The following is a 15,613-nucleotide window of genomic DNA, read 5'->3' on the forward strand; positions in this document are numbered from 1 at the left end:
TTGTCTTAAAGCTCTTGAAGACATTATCTACTAGATGAAAAGTTCAATTTCACTTGTATTCACCTCTCTAGCTTCCTCTGTCTGTGAAATATGAGCCTTTGAAGTATCTATGATAGTACTCATAGATTAGAATTTGGAAGTACTTTTTGCCTCCATAGCTTCACACATGTAGCACCTAGAAGGAGGGGATCATGTTTGTTTGAAAGCTCTTGAAGAGTTCTATCTACTAATTGAAAGGTTTACCCCTAGAACAAAAAACAGCGATTTCAAATTCTCATCTATGATATTGGTTATAGATGAGAATTTGGAAGGAATTTTTACCTTTGTAACTCCTCTACAATAGGAGGTAAGAGGACACCAAGGACACTGTTGCATTCAGTAAATTGAGCGCTACAAGAGCCTAACCCTAACCCTAACCCTAACCCATAGCATTTCAGACAGCTTTGCTCCCAAAGATGGCGCTGTGTAGATGGGCCTGACATGTGTGTATGAGCATCTCCAGACCTTTCAGGAGCACTTTTCTCCATGTTTCTAGCCCCTTCTGTTGCAGAATTGGCCCTTAACAAGGTAGGAATTTCCAAACATTGGTGCCCTCTAGCTCTGCACAGGAATGGCATAGAGCCTTGGTCCAAAGATGCCCTTACTTGGCATGTCGAGACCTAAGATGCCTTTGGTGTGGTTCTATGACCAAGTATAAAGAAGTTACAATTCTGCCCATTCCCCACACAGTCAGCCTTCCCAGCCAGGCCTCTCACCACTGTATTTTTGAGCTTGAGGCCAAATTATTACACGTTTTCAGAAACAAGATATGCAGGTGTGCTTGACATATGTTGTTCAGCTCCTTGAGTTGTAGCTATGTTGAAATTTTGGAGACCTCACTCCTAAGCCTGCCCTAATCCTGATGTCATTAACCCCTTCCAAACTCAACTTCCAAATTTCCAAATATTGGTCTATAACCATTGTAATTCTTAAAATTTTAATTGCATATTTCTCTGAAACGAAAGTCTGTTAGCTGCTCAATTCAAGTGCTTTCCATTGGTGTCTGCCCCATATCTCTGAGTGCTCGCATTGCCCAGATATGACCCTTAATGAGGTAGGAATTTCCAAACTTTGGCACTGTCTAGATCAGCAGGGGAATGGCATAGAGCCTTGGTCCAAAGATGCCCTTACTCAGCATGTTGCAACCTTTCCATGGATGCCTTTAGTTCTGTGACTAAAGTTGAGCAACTTACCTGCTTTGGCCTTAGTCTGCATAGAGGTCTAAGAGCCTATAGATTTTGTTGGCCTTGGTGAACTTTGATCCTTCTTGGAACTCAAAAAGAAAGCAACAAACCAAAGATCGGATTCTGATGTATGTGATAAAGGTCTCTCGGGGTGGGCGACCTGTGTTAACCATAGACTGTGGGGATATTAAGACAATGCCCAATAAAAAAGTATGTTAAACCAACAAAAGCTAACATGCCATAAGCTTGTTTTATGCCTCTGGCAAACAAACAAATAAAGTGTATTGTGCTAGTGTAAGGATACTACATTAATGAAAGTTAATAAAACTGTCCATCATGTGTGGTTCAGGTTAACATGATGTTTGGATAATTTACATGTGGTTAAAACAGTGTCATCAACTTTTCACGATATGACGAGTAGAGTCATGACTCATAAACAGGTCTTTCTTTAGGTCTTTCATTTTTTACACAATGTGTAGGAAAACATTTGTCCTGTAGGAGTTTGGTAAGTCAATGCTGTAAGTACATTATAGTCAAATGTCAAATGAAGCAGACATTTATACCCCTGACAGCTGGCTGATGTATGTGATTCATTGTGATCCACCTTTTCTCAACTAAAGTGTTTGTCTTTTACTGTAATTCAAAGGTATCCACACTGTGAAAACTGAATGACTGGTATTAACAGAAGGAACAACCTCATGCAGCACTGTTATGATGATGCCAGAAAACCATGTTCAGTTCAGCTTCCTCTGACCAACTTTTTAGAAGTTTATTATTTTCTGTCTGTCATCACAGGTCTTGCTTTTGAATTTATTTTTCAGGTGATAGAGCAACATTTTTAAAAACAGAATTTAGAAAATATAAAACTGGAATTACAATTGATTGACATGTGGATGCCCACATGCTCAGCATGATTTATTTGATTGACCAACTCTATTTTTTCATGGTTGAGAATTATTCATGTGTGTTTATATATTATAGATTATTTTAACCCTTTACACACTGTGTATACAGATCTGTTTGATGACACTCTGCTGAACTCTGGGGTCAACTTTATTTATTGGCTCATAACTGTTGGTCATGGGTTTAATGATGATTTTCTAATGATGGTTTATGCTGGGTAAATGTTATAATTTACTGAAATTCAAATGAATGAATCCAGATCACAAAAAACAGAGGCAGTTTTTTTTAAAGTAGAGGGCTGGTTTAATATACCCACCAAGTCTGAAGTTATTATTGTATTATCTATCTGTATTATCTAATCTGACAGAGAGTTTTATTTTCATGCTACATAGTTTGAGCCCAAAACTAGGAGGATGTGAAAACTGAACCATAGTCTGTACAACCTGGAACAGACTCCTTTTAGCTTGGATTTACAGAGTACAAGTCTTGGATCATGAACTCATGAGTGTTTGTGTCCTGCTCCGGATCAAACCAACGACGGTGCGTAATGAGACTCAATAAAAACGCAAGGCGGACAGAAGCAGCAGGCTGTCTTTATTTCTGTTGCTATAGCTTAACCAAGTCAGCATTCAGGATACACAGAGACATCTGAGAAGCTACAGAAGCCTTCAACACTTATAGTACTAGTGACTGGACCAACAACAATGAGGCAGAGGACTGAAACAAAGTTAAACAAACAGAAAAAAATATTTATGGCACTCATTTTATACTCTGAATAGTATTGCTTTCAAAACACAACCTCTATCCATTATCATAGTTGTTTTACAATGTTGTATTTTCACTGTATTTAAATATCAAATATATCCCTTTACTGATGTATTTACGTTATTGCTAACATCAAACGTAACTAACATTAAAGATATATTAATTACTTTGATAATAGTTTTGTTCAAAAGTACAAATTTTACAGAAAATAACAGTCCACGTTTGGCAGGATATACTGGGACAGGGTCAACTTCAGGACATGCACAAGGATTTGATGGGAGGGCAAGAGGGAGGTGGAGCTTAAGCAGGGTCTCCCATTGGATGAGAGGAGCTTGAGGAGCTGTCACTCATACAGACTGTCACACATGCATTCTTCACTGTTTTTTTTTAAACATCAGGTACAATCCTTTATTTATATTTGATTCTTTTTAAAGCTAGACTACAATACTCCAACCCATAAATAGGAGCTTCACATGCCAACAGAGACACTTTGCTAAGACAGTTATCAGCCAATCAGAGTTGACTCAGGTCCCTCCCAGTGTTCCAATAAAAACAGCAGAGTTTGAGAGACAGGTACAGTAATCACATTACACACACACACACACACCACACACACACACACACACACACACACACACAAACATAGTGGTGTTAAGGGTGGTAGACAGAGACAAGAAAAAGGCAGTAAAAGTCAAAGGTCCCATTCAGCATATCAAAATGTAAATGTTTCCTAAAGAACTCCCAAAGTCCTCAAAGATTCCATTTTTGTTCATTGTCAATACACTATGACAGCTTGAAAGCAAAAGTTGTATTTATTATTAAGTATTGGTTAGTGCTCACACCATGTGAATTTTGCTATCATAAGAAACTTGCACACAGCACATGGATTTTCATTACACATGAAAAATCCACAACAGAATAACGTGTCAAAACACACTGATCTTGTCCACGAGTTCCAGAGTGAGCAGATTATTCACATCTTATGCACACTAAATAATAACCTGCAGTGAAAATTCTGCACATAATGAATTGTGTGTAAAACATATTGATGTTGCACAAATAACTTGTGCAGTGAATTGTCTTGTTTCCAAAGACAACAACCTGTGTAAACAATACATGTATATTGATATTTCATACTCAAGTTATTATCTTGTTCAGGATAATAACTTGTTTGGTAAAATATCTTGTATCCACAAGGTAATAACTTGTGTAAAAACTACACAGATCTTATACAGACAAGATAATTAAGTAAAATATCTTGTTCCCAAAACAAATCTTGTGAAGTATATGGATCCTGTGCACACAATATAGTAACTTATAGCATGTTCCCACAAGATACTTGTGCAAGCAACATTCAATATGTATGTTGTGCAAACAAGAAAACCTATAAAGGGGAATATCCTCTTCTCACAACATGTGCCTAAAACATATGGATCTTATGTGAACAAGGTGGTGTGTGCAGTCAATTTTGTGTGCACAAGATCTATACTGTGAACTGGTCCAATAATTTATAAAGTATATCATCTTCTTCTCAGAAGATAGTAACTGAAGCATATAAAATATGGATCTTATGTGAACAAAATAAGAAATTGTGAAGTCAGTTATCTTGTATAGATCATGTATGCACTAAGTAATTATCCAGAACACACAGGACATGCACGTAAACTATGACCTTTTAGGACTTTGAGGAATCTGTAGTAATCGGTATCAGCCCAAAGCATGGCTAAAGTAAAAGGCAAATTTCTTCAGCATTTTCTAGTTTTCTATTTGCAACTCTAATTGATTGTTGATAAATCAAAGCTTTCACTGTCAAACCATGAAGTGAACTGAAATCTTTATTACATTGAATCTTCTGTGTATTAGTGCCACAGTGAGTGCTGCAGCTCACACAGCTTTGTATGGACAAGGGTTATGTAATAATCTATTTCTTTGAATATCCTTTCATCTTTCCACCACATCACAACCTCTTCCTATGCCTTGTCCATCTCCCCTCTCTCTCCTCCTTTTTCTCCTCTATGTTTTTCCATCTCTCCATTGTGTCCTGTGGGTTGGCAGGCCAGAGGCTGATTCAGCGCTCTGTCACATTATCTTGCTGCTGAGTGAATTACTCTGTCCTCCTGCTTTCTTGTTTGTCTAATGGAAACAGAGTGAAATGGGACAGGGGGCAGGGATACAGCACAAGGGGAGGGGGCGGAAAGGGAAAAGTGAGGCACTGAGAGATGGATGAGGAAAATGGGAGAAATGAGAGAGATGATGAAGAGGAAAAAACTAAGATGAGGTGGAAGGAGAGAGATGTAGGAGAAGGGATGGAAGGAGTGGAAAAAAGAAGGATGAGAGGAGGGGCTGAGGGATGAAAGGAAGAGAGTAGCAGAGACAGGAGGGTGGGTGGAGGTTGACTAGAGATGAAGATGATAGCCAGAATGCAGAGGAAGATAAAAGAGGTGAACGAAGCAGAGGCAGAAAGCAGGGTGAGGGGCTGGAAAGGGAGTGGTGATGAAGGGAGAGGAGCAGATGCAGGGGGAACAGAGGAGGACAGAAGAGATGGAGGATGAATAGAAGATGGGAGGATGGATTGGGGATGGGGGAAGTAGAGGAAGTGGTGGCAGTAAAATAAAATGGAGAAGAAAGAAATAGGGAGAGATGAGATGTGAGGAGGAATTAACTGGAGATGGAAGGAAAAGAAAAAGAACTAAAACAATAAATGACAGGACAGAAATAAAGACCAGAGTGAACAGAAAAGCAGTCAAACACACACACACACACACACACACACACACACACACACACACACACACAGCAAAGAAAATACAGTCCTGCAGGGATGACATATTTTGCAGTCAAACCCCAAAGCATCACCCTGGTTCCCTCCACAAAAAGCCAATGGGATTGTTTCATTAGGTTTTGGATTATTACAGAAAATAAACTGTGACCAACTAAAGTTTCTGTAGAAGAGGTCAGAGCTAAATTAAATGACAAGTCGGAACCAGGTGTGCTACAATGCTAAATTACTTCCAGGTTTTAGGACTCATTCATGCACCAGTCTATACACACAGACACACAGACACACAGACACACAGACACACACAAATCCTACGTATGGTAGCTTTAAAGAGAGACCATGTAACTTTTCAAACAGAAATAAAGTAATCTTTGTCTCCAAATAATTGAATTCACTGACAGTATACCACACCCTTAGTCAACACTCGGGTGTTTGGTGCTACTATGTCTGGCATGACTACTAGTTTATAATGAATGGCTAATATTAGCAGATTTAAGGTAAAAGCTGCAACCATTAGCTGATTAATTGATTAGTTAATTGAATAAAAATTCATTGGCAGCTATTTCAATAATATTTAAGTAATTGTTTCAGTGATTTTTTTTTACAGGAAAAAATAAACTTCTCACTTGCTGCTTTTCACTAAAGTTATATTTTTGGGTAAAAGAAAACCAGACATTTGCATCATCACCATGTACTTCATAATATTATGATGGACACTTGACTGTTTTCTGATATTTTATAGACAGAATAATGAACTGATTAATTGAGAAAATGTTCAGCAGTTTAACTGATCATTAAAACAACCATTATTTGCTGCCCTGCTTAAAAGAGGCATTGTTTTTATTTAAGTGAGATAATTAATTTCACTTACTGCCTCTCTTTAAAGTGAAACTGCTCTGACTTGACCCTCCTGTATGATAGTCCGATTGTTCTGTTGTGTATTCCGTAATCTTTTAAACTCCCTCAGTCACTTCCCCTTGCATGTGTGATGGATTTGGCGGTATTGTATTTGATATTTTGAGATTTTCTGACATTATCAGTAGACATGTTTGTTTCTCGTTGGCTCACCCCTCCACCCTATTTCTGTCAATAAGCGAATACACAGATAAGATAGTGGTTTCTCTGGCATATATGGAACTGAACTGCTGATAGAAGCAAAGCTGAGAGAGGCCATAAACATTAACATGACTTGTTTCTATTTGATTTTAAGTGATATTTTGTAATGTAATATGAATTAGGCACCATTTTGTAGGACTTAAGGAATAGAAAGACCTAACTTATAAACCTACATGTTACATCAAACTAGTATGAAGTGATTTTGTCAATACTGGGGAAAATTTAGGGAGTGTAATGTTTCAATGGGACCTTTTCACCCGAAAGAGATTTGGATGTAACCCAGCTTTTGGCTTTAACACTTTAGAAATATCCCAAACAAAGTAAAGCAGAACATGATAGGTATGGGAATAGTGGTCATACTAATACTACAGAACAAGAACAAGATAAAAGGGCTTTGACATAAATGTGAGACAGAAATAAACAGTTTTGTTGAGTCCAAAAAACAAACCCTGATTTGTTGGAAAGAAGGAATCCACAAACAAAAGCTGGAAATTAACGGGACAGGTGAGTCAACAGTAAACCAGCTGGGCAGTGTCATGGGCCTGTCGAGATCTGAATTAAACTGAGGGGCTTTCAAGCCACACACACATGCGCGCGCACGCGCACACACACACACACACACGCACGCACACCCGAGGTAATGACAGATCTTTTACATTTTTAAAACTCCTCTGTGACAAGTTCCCTCCATAGCCCCTACTGTCCATTAAGACACACACAAATTCAGAAGAAACAACACATACATAAATAGTATAAATAATATAAATAAAGATCCACAGTGCCTGTGTTTGTGTGTGTAGTGAAACGGAAAACAATAAAAATAAAAGATCTAAATAAATGAAATTAGACTTCACTCAGAGGCTATGGAGGAAATTGGCCATGACTTGTTCTTTCTGCCTCCCCCTTCCCTGTCATTCTCTTATCTCTCTGCTGAGAATCTCAGAGGTCAGTGCAGCGTTCCTGCTTGCTGTAGTGGTCAAACTGGCTCTTCCAGTGCATCATGTAGGAGGACCAGCGGTGGAACTCCACTTTCCACTGCCGCTCTGCCTCATCTATGTTGTCTGACAGAAGAAACACACAGTCACAGTGAAAAGAGTGGTTAGTGGATGAGCTTTTAAACCATATCATTTTATGCTGAGTTGCTGTAGGGCTTCACACTAATGCTATCCTGCTGCTGATATCATGGTCTGGAGGTAATGAGGGCGGCAAAGTGTCTCATTTTACTGTGTGTGTGTGTGTGTGTGTGTGTGTGTATATATATACATACACATCATGCATATCAGTCCTGTGCATGGTGGTCACATCCAAGAGCTCCTCACTGACAGACAAGTCTGACTTCACACTTCTTAAAAAAATGGCTAGATGCCCTGTATCAAAGTTGTCAGTGCTTTCGTCAGCGGCTAATGAAAAAGCCAGATTTTCCCACACTCCACACTCTGGTCAAGGCATACCTGCTCACATACCTTCAGCATACACTACTTTAAAAATGCACCTTCTGAAAAAACATTTTTAAGCTTGGGTAATTTCTTCAGCCACAATAAAACTGGCTTTCACTGCTGCATCATTTTTTGCTGTAACATTTGCAAACATATTCTGCTGAGAATGCAGGCTCACTGTACTCATGTAAAGCAGCATAGTATTGTACTTTACGGTAATCTTTGAAAGCTCTCCCCTCTTTGTTGAGAAGTAGTATTTACCAGTGATATTGAGGAGGCGTGGCAGAAAGCGGTTCCAGAAAGCACACATCTGGTTCCTAAGACCTTTGTGGATCTTCAGTGGTTCAGTATTGAGTCCAACATGTTTCTGCTCGCTGACAGTAAACAGGGGCCAGCGCTTCCTGCTGTCCACCAGCCCATCATTGGGATTTCTGATGCAGGGAGAGGTAAAAGAGACAAAAAGAGAATTATTACAGTTACAAACAGATGTAACTGAATAATTGAATATAAACTGATATTCAACATTATTCTAACACAGTTGTAAAATTACCCACCCGAGGATCAATAAAGCATTATCTTATCTGTTTTAAAGCCCAGGGAAACTTTAAAATGAGAAAAAGCATAAGCTGACTATTTGACTTGGATTGCTGCTATCACAACTCAAATGAACACTGAAAATGTTTTCATGGATAGAGGTTAACTATAAACTACTTACGTAAACTATTTGCAGTAAACTATAAAACTTCCTGTCTAATCTGTAACTGACCACATTGTCTACTCTGCAGCAAAGCAACCTAATCAAGACTGCTCTGTTCTCTCTGGTGTACTGTACTCTGCTGCTCATTATAGTTAATAAGTAGCAGATGCATTTTTTCTAGTCTACGATGTCTCACCCAGTTCGTGCAAAGTTGGCCCAGTATTTCATCATGCGTCTGCTCAGTTTCTCCTCCTCTGCAGTGTAGTTGAGTCTCTTCTCCAGTGGCAGGCCAAAGACGAACTCAATCTCGTAGCCATGGATCACACCCATCCACTCCGGCCAAGCCAGGTTGGAAGCTCGATGGTCGAATAGGTAGAGGTAAACTCCTCCTTGACAAGCAAGAGGAGAGAAGGATGAGTGGTTATTTTTTGTCTACAGTAATGATCTGAAGTCGCCATCTTCCGCAGATGTTGGTAAAATGGTCATCCCTGGGCAAAAAAGCAAGACTATGTAAGTTTGCCAAGCAATAGCGCCCTCTGCAGCCATGAGTGGTAATTAATACTAATAGGTTCCCAGTCCAAAACTTGCTGAGCCTAATTCCAACTGTTTAAACCGCTGACTATCACTGAACTATGCACTTGTCAGAGGAGATCGGGAGGCTCCATCCTCCCTGTTACAGTCAGTGAACCATCACAATGATTCTGAAGCTGAGATTTTGAGATCAAATTGTTACATCATGTTGCTTTAAGTAAACAGAAGTAAATACAGTCTGTCTACACTGTAGTAACCAGACTTTAACAATGTTTATACTCTAGGGTGACTATGGCTCAGGAGGTGGAGCCCACCAATCGAAAGGTTGGTGGTTCGATCTCCGGCTCCTCCAGTCCTTGTGCCGAACTATCTTTGGGCAAGATGCTGATCTCCAAACTGCCTCTAATGTGTCATTGGTGTGTGAATGTGTGTTTCTGTGTTAGAGAGCACTTAAATGTATAGAACAAGTGCTATACGAATGTGTGTGTGAATTGGGTGATTGTAACCTGCAGTGTGAAGCGCTTTGAGTGGTCCATATGTCTAGAAAAGCACTATATAAGTACAGTCCATTTACCATTTACAATACTTTTTATTTCATGAACTTAAAAAATCGAATAAATTCAACTGTAATTGTGTTATCTACAGTTTTTTGTTTGAGCACAATATGTAGTCTGCTCTTGACTTACTCACCCATTCTTCCTAGAGGATCACTTCATGTTCTATATACATTTTGTAGTGGTGGGAACATTATTACAAAATATATAATATATATTTGAAATAACATTGATGCATATTATGGCATAACTATGCCATAACATGCATTTAGGTGCACGGACAAATTTTTGTCCGTGCACCTTTTTCACAGAGCTCCTTTGTTTCTGCAGTTTGTTCCCACATTCATTTGCTGAAGAGGGAAAGTATCTCTGTACTCACCTTAAAGTTTACTTTAAAACTTGTAGGTACAAGTAGGATTTTGTGACATCACAACTAGTTTAAAAGTTTAATTCAATTATTGTCCAGTATGCAATTTACACAAGTGTGATATGGTAATCTGAAGCCTCCAGGTTATATCCAGTGGAAGTGGGAAACATCTTTTGTCCTGCAGTTCAAGTTTTCTAACTATTTACATATTCATGGGTTCTCCATTTTTCAATGAGAGAGAAGAAGTAAATGAAACCTAATTAAAATGCTAATGTAGTTCAGTCGTTCAGTTAAGCTGAAACATACAACCAATGGTGAATTGTGATCATTGGACTAAAACCGTTTCTCCAGCACAAGTGAAAATCGCCCACAGAATAGTACCCAGATTATAGTACACTGTACTGTGTCCACTATAGTTTTATGAGGTTTGGAAGCACAAACAAGCATCTGATGCCTACAGTGCTGGGACTGACAAGTTTGTTTGTTTTGATTGTGTAACTGATTTTTGCTGAAAAAATGCATCCTTGTCAAATGTTACATGTACACCAACATCAAATCTCAATATCCTAAATTTCATTGATAAAAGAACCCTCCTTCTATGAGGTCTAATTGGATTTACTGGTTTTAACATCACTCCTCAGCTATGTTTAATTGTATAAACAAGGTTGTCTACAAATCATACAGGTACTACCAATCACAGAGTTCCCTGATATGCTCTGTCCTGTACAGACAGTGTGGAACACTTAATCTATAACATCCCAGTTTATTTCAAACTATACAATAAACTGCTGTAAATCATCTATACTGCTACTCTGAGGATGCCAGGGATTCTGCAGCCGGAGATTCTCCCCTCTCACTTCACACTGGCATCATTAAATATTTAGGTCTGAATATCTTCCCCAGGCTGTCAGAACTATCCGACCTCTCAGTTATACTCCAGACGATGATTTTGGATTTTGGAAAAGTTTACTCATCTGTTTTCAATGCTTCCCGCTACACCAACTCACTCCTTAACTACTCACTTTGACTGGAAAAACAAAAAAACCCAAATCTCTGTCAACATTACAAAAGGAAAAATCAGAAAGTGGCTTGACCAAATTTTCAACGATACTTCTTGGTCCACTAGGGAATTAACTCCAGTATTCATTTAAATGGACTGAAAAGAACAACTACAATATCCCATGGTTAGAATCAGAACAAAATCACTGCAAAGACAATAATCTTAAGTGTTATTTCTGTTTAATATGCTTATTAATTTACTTAATCTTTATTTATATGTTAAAATATACATCACTATTAAGTTGACAGTGGTGGTAGTGATGGAGATATGTGTGTGTGTACTGTTATTATTAGTGTGTATTACTGTACTACTAACATTACTACTACTATTACTAACATTATCCATGGATGTGTATTATTATTGAATATTATTATTGATCAGTATGGCAATTATAATTTTTTTAAACTAAAATTTATATTCTAATAATTGTCCTGTAAACAACAGTCTGTTAGACGTAGTCTGGCTTTGTGAGGAAAAGAGTTCCTGACTGAACTTGGTGATGCACAAGCCCAGCTGGTGAGTCAGCTCATCACTTTAAGTCACACCAGAAGCAGCTTCACATTGTCTCCATTCATACAGCTATACTGCTGTATAGTGAAACCGCAGCTCTCTACTAGGGACCACTGAGGTAAATGGAGCACACACACTCACTTATCTTACCTTGTGGATTTCCTCCACTGTTCATGACACCAGAGCCAGCTCCTCCCATGTTAGCCTTCAGGGCGTTGTGCTGGGAGTAGGAGCGAGCAAAGTGGGCCAGTGGGCAGATGACATTGTGGTCACCTACGATGTCGTCCATGGCATCACGGTTCTTCACACCATTATTCTCATCCATCCAGTCAGTATATTGCAGTACCACTGCCTCCAGGCCAATATCATTAGCATGTGGTACACTCAGCTTGACCCCTGGCAGAAAGAAGTTTAAGTTTTTAGGTGTATTTGTACAGTTTTAGAAGACCTGTGGCTGAGATGTAATGAAGCTGACTGGCTATGATTGTTGATTGGTAGAATCTGAAAGCGGTGATTTATATGATTCTCTCTGATTGGTCACATTAACAAGATGATTATGGAAAGCTATTAGTTTAGACAATTATATAAACTGTTTAGAGACTAGTGCATCACTGTTTTGTGGTAACACTGTTTGATGTAATGCTTTATTGTTACAAAGGTTTACATTTTTTTCTAATTAGACTTACTATACTGTACAGCTGAATAAGCCAGAACTCCACACAAAACTACTGAATCAATAACTTTAAACCACGTCATTACCAACGGAGACAGTGTGATTGAGATTTCAGCAGCACCTTTGCTTGATGTTGGGACTGTAGGGTCAGTCCATTTTAAAAGGGGTTTCTCTTAAAAGGACACTGCCGTTGATTTAGTCCCTGTCCATTCTCTGTAGCTGAGTGAGTGTGCTTCACCTTCCAGGAAGTCCTCTCTGGAGATGAGGCTCTCATTGTCCTTGCTGAAGCCTGGTGCTCCATACAGCAAGAAGTAGGAGCCCTCATCCTGGTTGACCCCGAGGAGAATCTGAGTATCTTTAAAGTTGCCTGAGTTGAGCATGGCTTCAGGAGTGTCAGGCAGAACCTCGCCATCCACAACAGGGACAAATGAAAACCTGAAGATGGCAGGTCCTGACCACGGCAGCACCTGCTCAGAAGAAAATGACAAAGCCAAATACACACTGAGTTGATCTGAGTGACTGTGGAACCCTATGTCAACATATAGTAGGTCAAACATCATGAAATCTTAATCATGAACGAAATCAGTCATCAATTAAATTAAATGTGACTGCATCTACTCAGCAGAGGAAATCTAGTGATGTAAGGCAAGACGCCACGTGAATCCAGATCAGCACCTCAGCTCACTTGTTTTATATGATGCTGTCTGGTCTGGTGGACATGCTGCACCGCAATACTAAATGTTGACATCTTATTACATTTTCCACACTGCAACAAACATTATTTAGAACAACAAAACTAGATGACATTTCTAACAGACTCCACTATTACTTATTTCCTTGTAATTCCTCACTGTGAAACAATAAAAAGTTGTAAACTGTCAGAGAATTTGCTACACTGCAGCTGTTCCTTTATATCTTTCTGTATTACTGTTCTGTAAATCAAAGACCACCCCTGATTTATGGCAATATTTCATTCTGATATGATCTTTGCATCAATGCGGCAAAGTTCTTTGATTTCTTAGGTATTTCTTTTGCTGGATTAGACAAAAACTTCCTGCTTATTTTATCTTTAAATTGTTTTTTAAAAATTTACCATATCATAATATATATTTAAATCACAATATAAAATTGGTTACACATGACTGATAGAGGATTAATTCATTTCACTCACCATAATAATCTTCCATGTAAGACCTTCATACTGATCCACTGCCTGAGAAGATGACATGGCAGTCTACATACATTTCTTTTTTTTTTCTTTCTTTTTTTAAATTATTGTTTTGGGGCTTTTTAGCCTTTATTAAACAGGGTAGTGGAGAGAGAGTGGGGGAATGACATGGTGCAAAGGTCCAACCTGGATTGGTAGTCGAGCCGAGGTCCAGCTGCTCATGGCACTGAGGCCCATTTGGTATGCACCTTAATCGTTTCTTTCTGGTGTTCAGTCCAATCTTGTGAACCACTAGTCAGAGTGATGCAGAATTTAAAGGATTAGTCTAGTGTATTTCTGCTCTTGAAAAGCCTTGACCCAACAACATCCTCACTTCATTTTTAAATGAATCAATACATTACCTAAAAGAAGTTAATAACTGTTTTTAGCAAATGTTAATAAGCAAAATCTATCTGAGGAAAAAGTGCATTAGTAGGGAACTATTCTCAACAGTGGAATAACCCACATTTGATGATTTAGTTTTTTTGGATTTTAATGTGGAGCTAGGTAGGAACATGTCTCCCAGTGCAGTGGTGTGTTTATAGACTGATGACTGCTGTGCTTTGGAGGCACACACAATACTCAGTGGGATCAATTCATTGTTGGTTTTGATCCGTAGGATTTTTCATAGGATTTTTTGACAATAAGAAAACTACCAAATGTAACCAAGCTTAAAATTGTTTCCAAAACTGACCAACTGCATTTCAAAGTGCCCATGTGTCACAGCCTGAAAGAGGATCAAGTGAATGTCAGTAACTGGCTCCTGAATGAATTGGCCTTACTTGCCACTCCTGGTCGATGAGCTCCTGCGGAGTTTTACCACGCAGACAGTCCACTAACTCTGTGTCATTGCCTCCATTACAGCCAACCAGTTTCCCCAGCAATGTGGCACGTCTGCGGGCCTCAGCAGGACTCACTGAGGCCCAGGGGCAGTTGGGGACCCCACTCTGGAGGATGGCCCTGGTGAAGGTAGGCCGGCTGTCTGGAGACAAGAGGTGGAATCCTACTGAAGCACCACCAGCACTTTCACCAAAGATAGTAACCTGTTTCACAGGTAATAAGAGAGCAAAGAGAACAGGATCAAAGTTTACTCACTGCGATTCCTTGTTTAAACCAGAAATAAACAACCCTCACTACAGTATCTGTCCATGTGGGTGAGACTAACCTGTTTGGGGTTTCCACCAAAGAAATGGATATTGTCTTGTACCCACTGCAGTGCCATCCTTTGGTCCAGCAAACCCACATTGCCTGGAGCCTCAGAAGAACCATGCAGAGCGAGGAAGCCAAAGGCACCGATCCGGTAGTTCATGGAAACCACAATGACCGTCTCACTGTGAGCTAAGTAACGACCATCATACACGTCCAAAGAAGAAGAGCCACTGTAGAAACCTGTAAATGTTATATATCAGTGTCCAGTAACCAACTGTACCATGATGCACAACAACAGACAGAAGATTTGTTGTCAAAACATAAATGTCAGTAGGGTGATTATAATGGACAGATTCTGTTTTTTAAAGTATAGTTAAAGATCTAAGTCTACAGTGAGCTATATTAAAATGTATTTACAAAAGGAAACAATTTAAAAGGGATCAGTTCCAGAGAAACTGTCAAAACATAGACAAATATGTGCTTTCACACAGTGTGATGACTTAAGCAACAGGATTCTAAGCATCCAGAAAACAGGATGTTTTTCACTTCTCAGTCTGTGAGCAGTAAGAGGGGCCTTCACCTGCTCCATAGACTGTAATGTTAACTGACCTCTCCCACTGCAGAGCAAAAACACAAACCTGGG

At 39.1% G+C, this 15,613-nt stretch overlaps 1 protein-coding gene across 1 annotated transcript in view; it reads right to left on the reverse strand.

Annotated features, from left to right (window-relative positions):
- Positions 1–2,699: 2,699 nt before the first annotated feature.
- Positions 2,700–15,613, reverse strand: part of ache (acetylcholinesterase) — a 39,889-nt gene continuing 26,975 nt past the window's right edge. The window contains exons 3-9 of the mRNA XM_018693873.2: positions 14,987–15,210; positions 14,604–14,864; positions 12,853–13,081; positions 12,092–12,337; positions 9,116–9,308; positions 8,484–8,653; positions 2,700–7,847 (exon numbers count right to left, since the gene is read on the reverse strand). Of these exons, the coding sequence (XP_018549389.1) occupies positions 7,726–7,847; positions 8,484–8,653; positions 9,116–9,308; positions 12,092–12,337; positions 12,853–13,081; positions 14,604–14,864; positions 14,987–15,210 (1,445 nt within the window). The 3' untranslated portion in view covers positions 2,700–7,725. The remainder of the gene's footprint in view (positions 7,848–8,483; positions 8,654–9,115; positions 9,309–12,091; positions 12,338–12,852; positions 13,082–14,603; positions 14,865–14,986; positions 15,211–15,613) is intronic.

This window comes from Lates calcarifer, linkage group LG14 (assembly GCF_001640805.2).
Source record: "Lates calcarifer isolate ASB-BC8 linkage group LG14, TLL_Latcal_v3, whole genome shotgun sequence".
Classification (NCBI taxonomy): domain Eukaryota; kingdom Metazoa; phylum Chordata; class Actinopteri; family Centropomidae; genus Lates; species Lates calcarifer.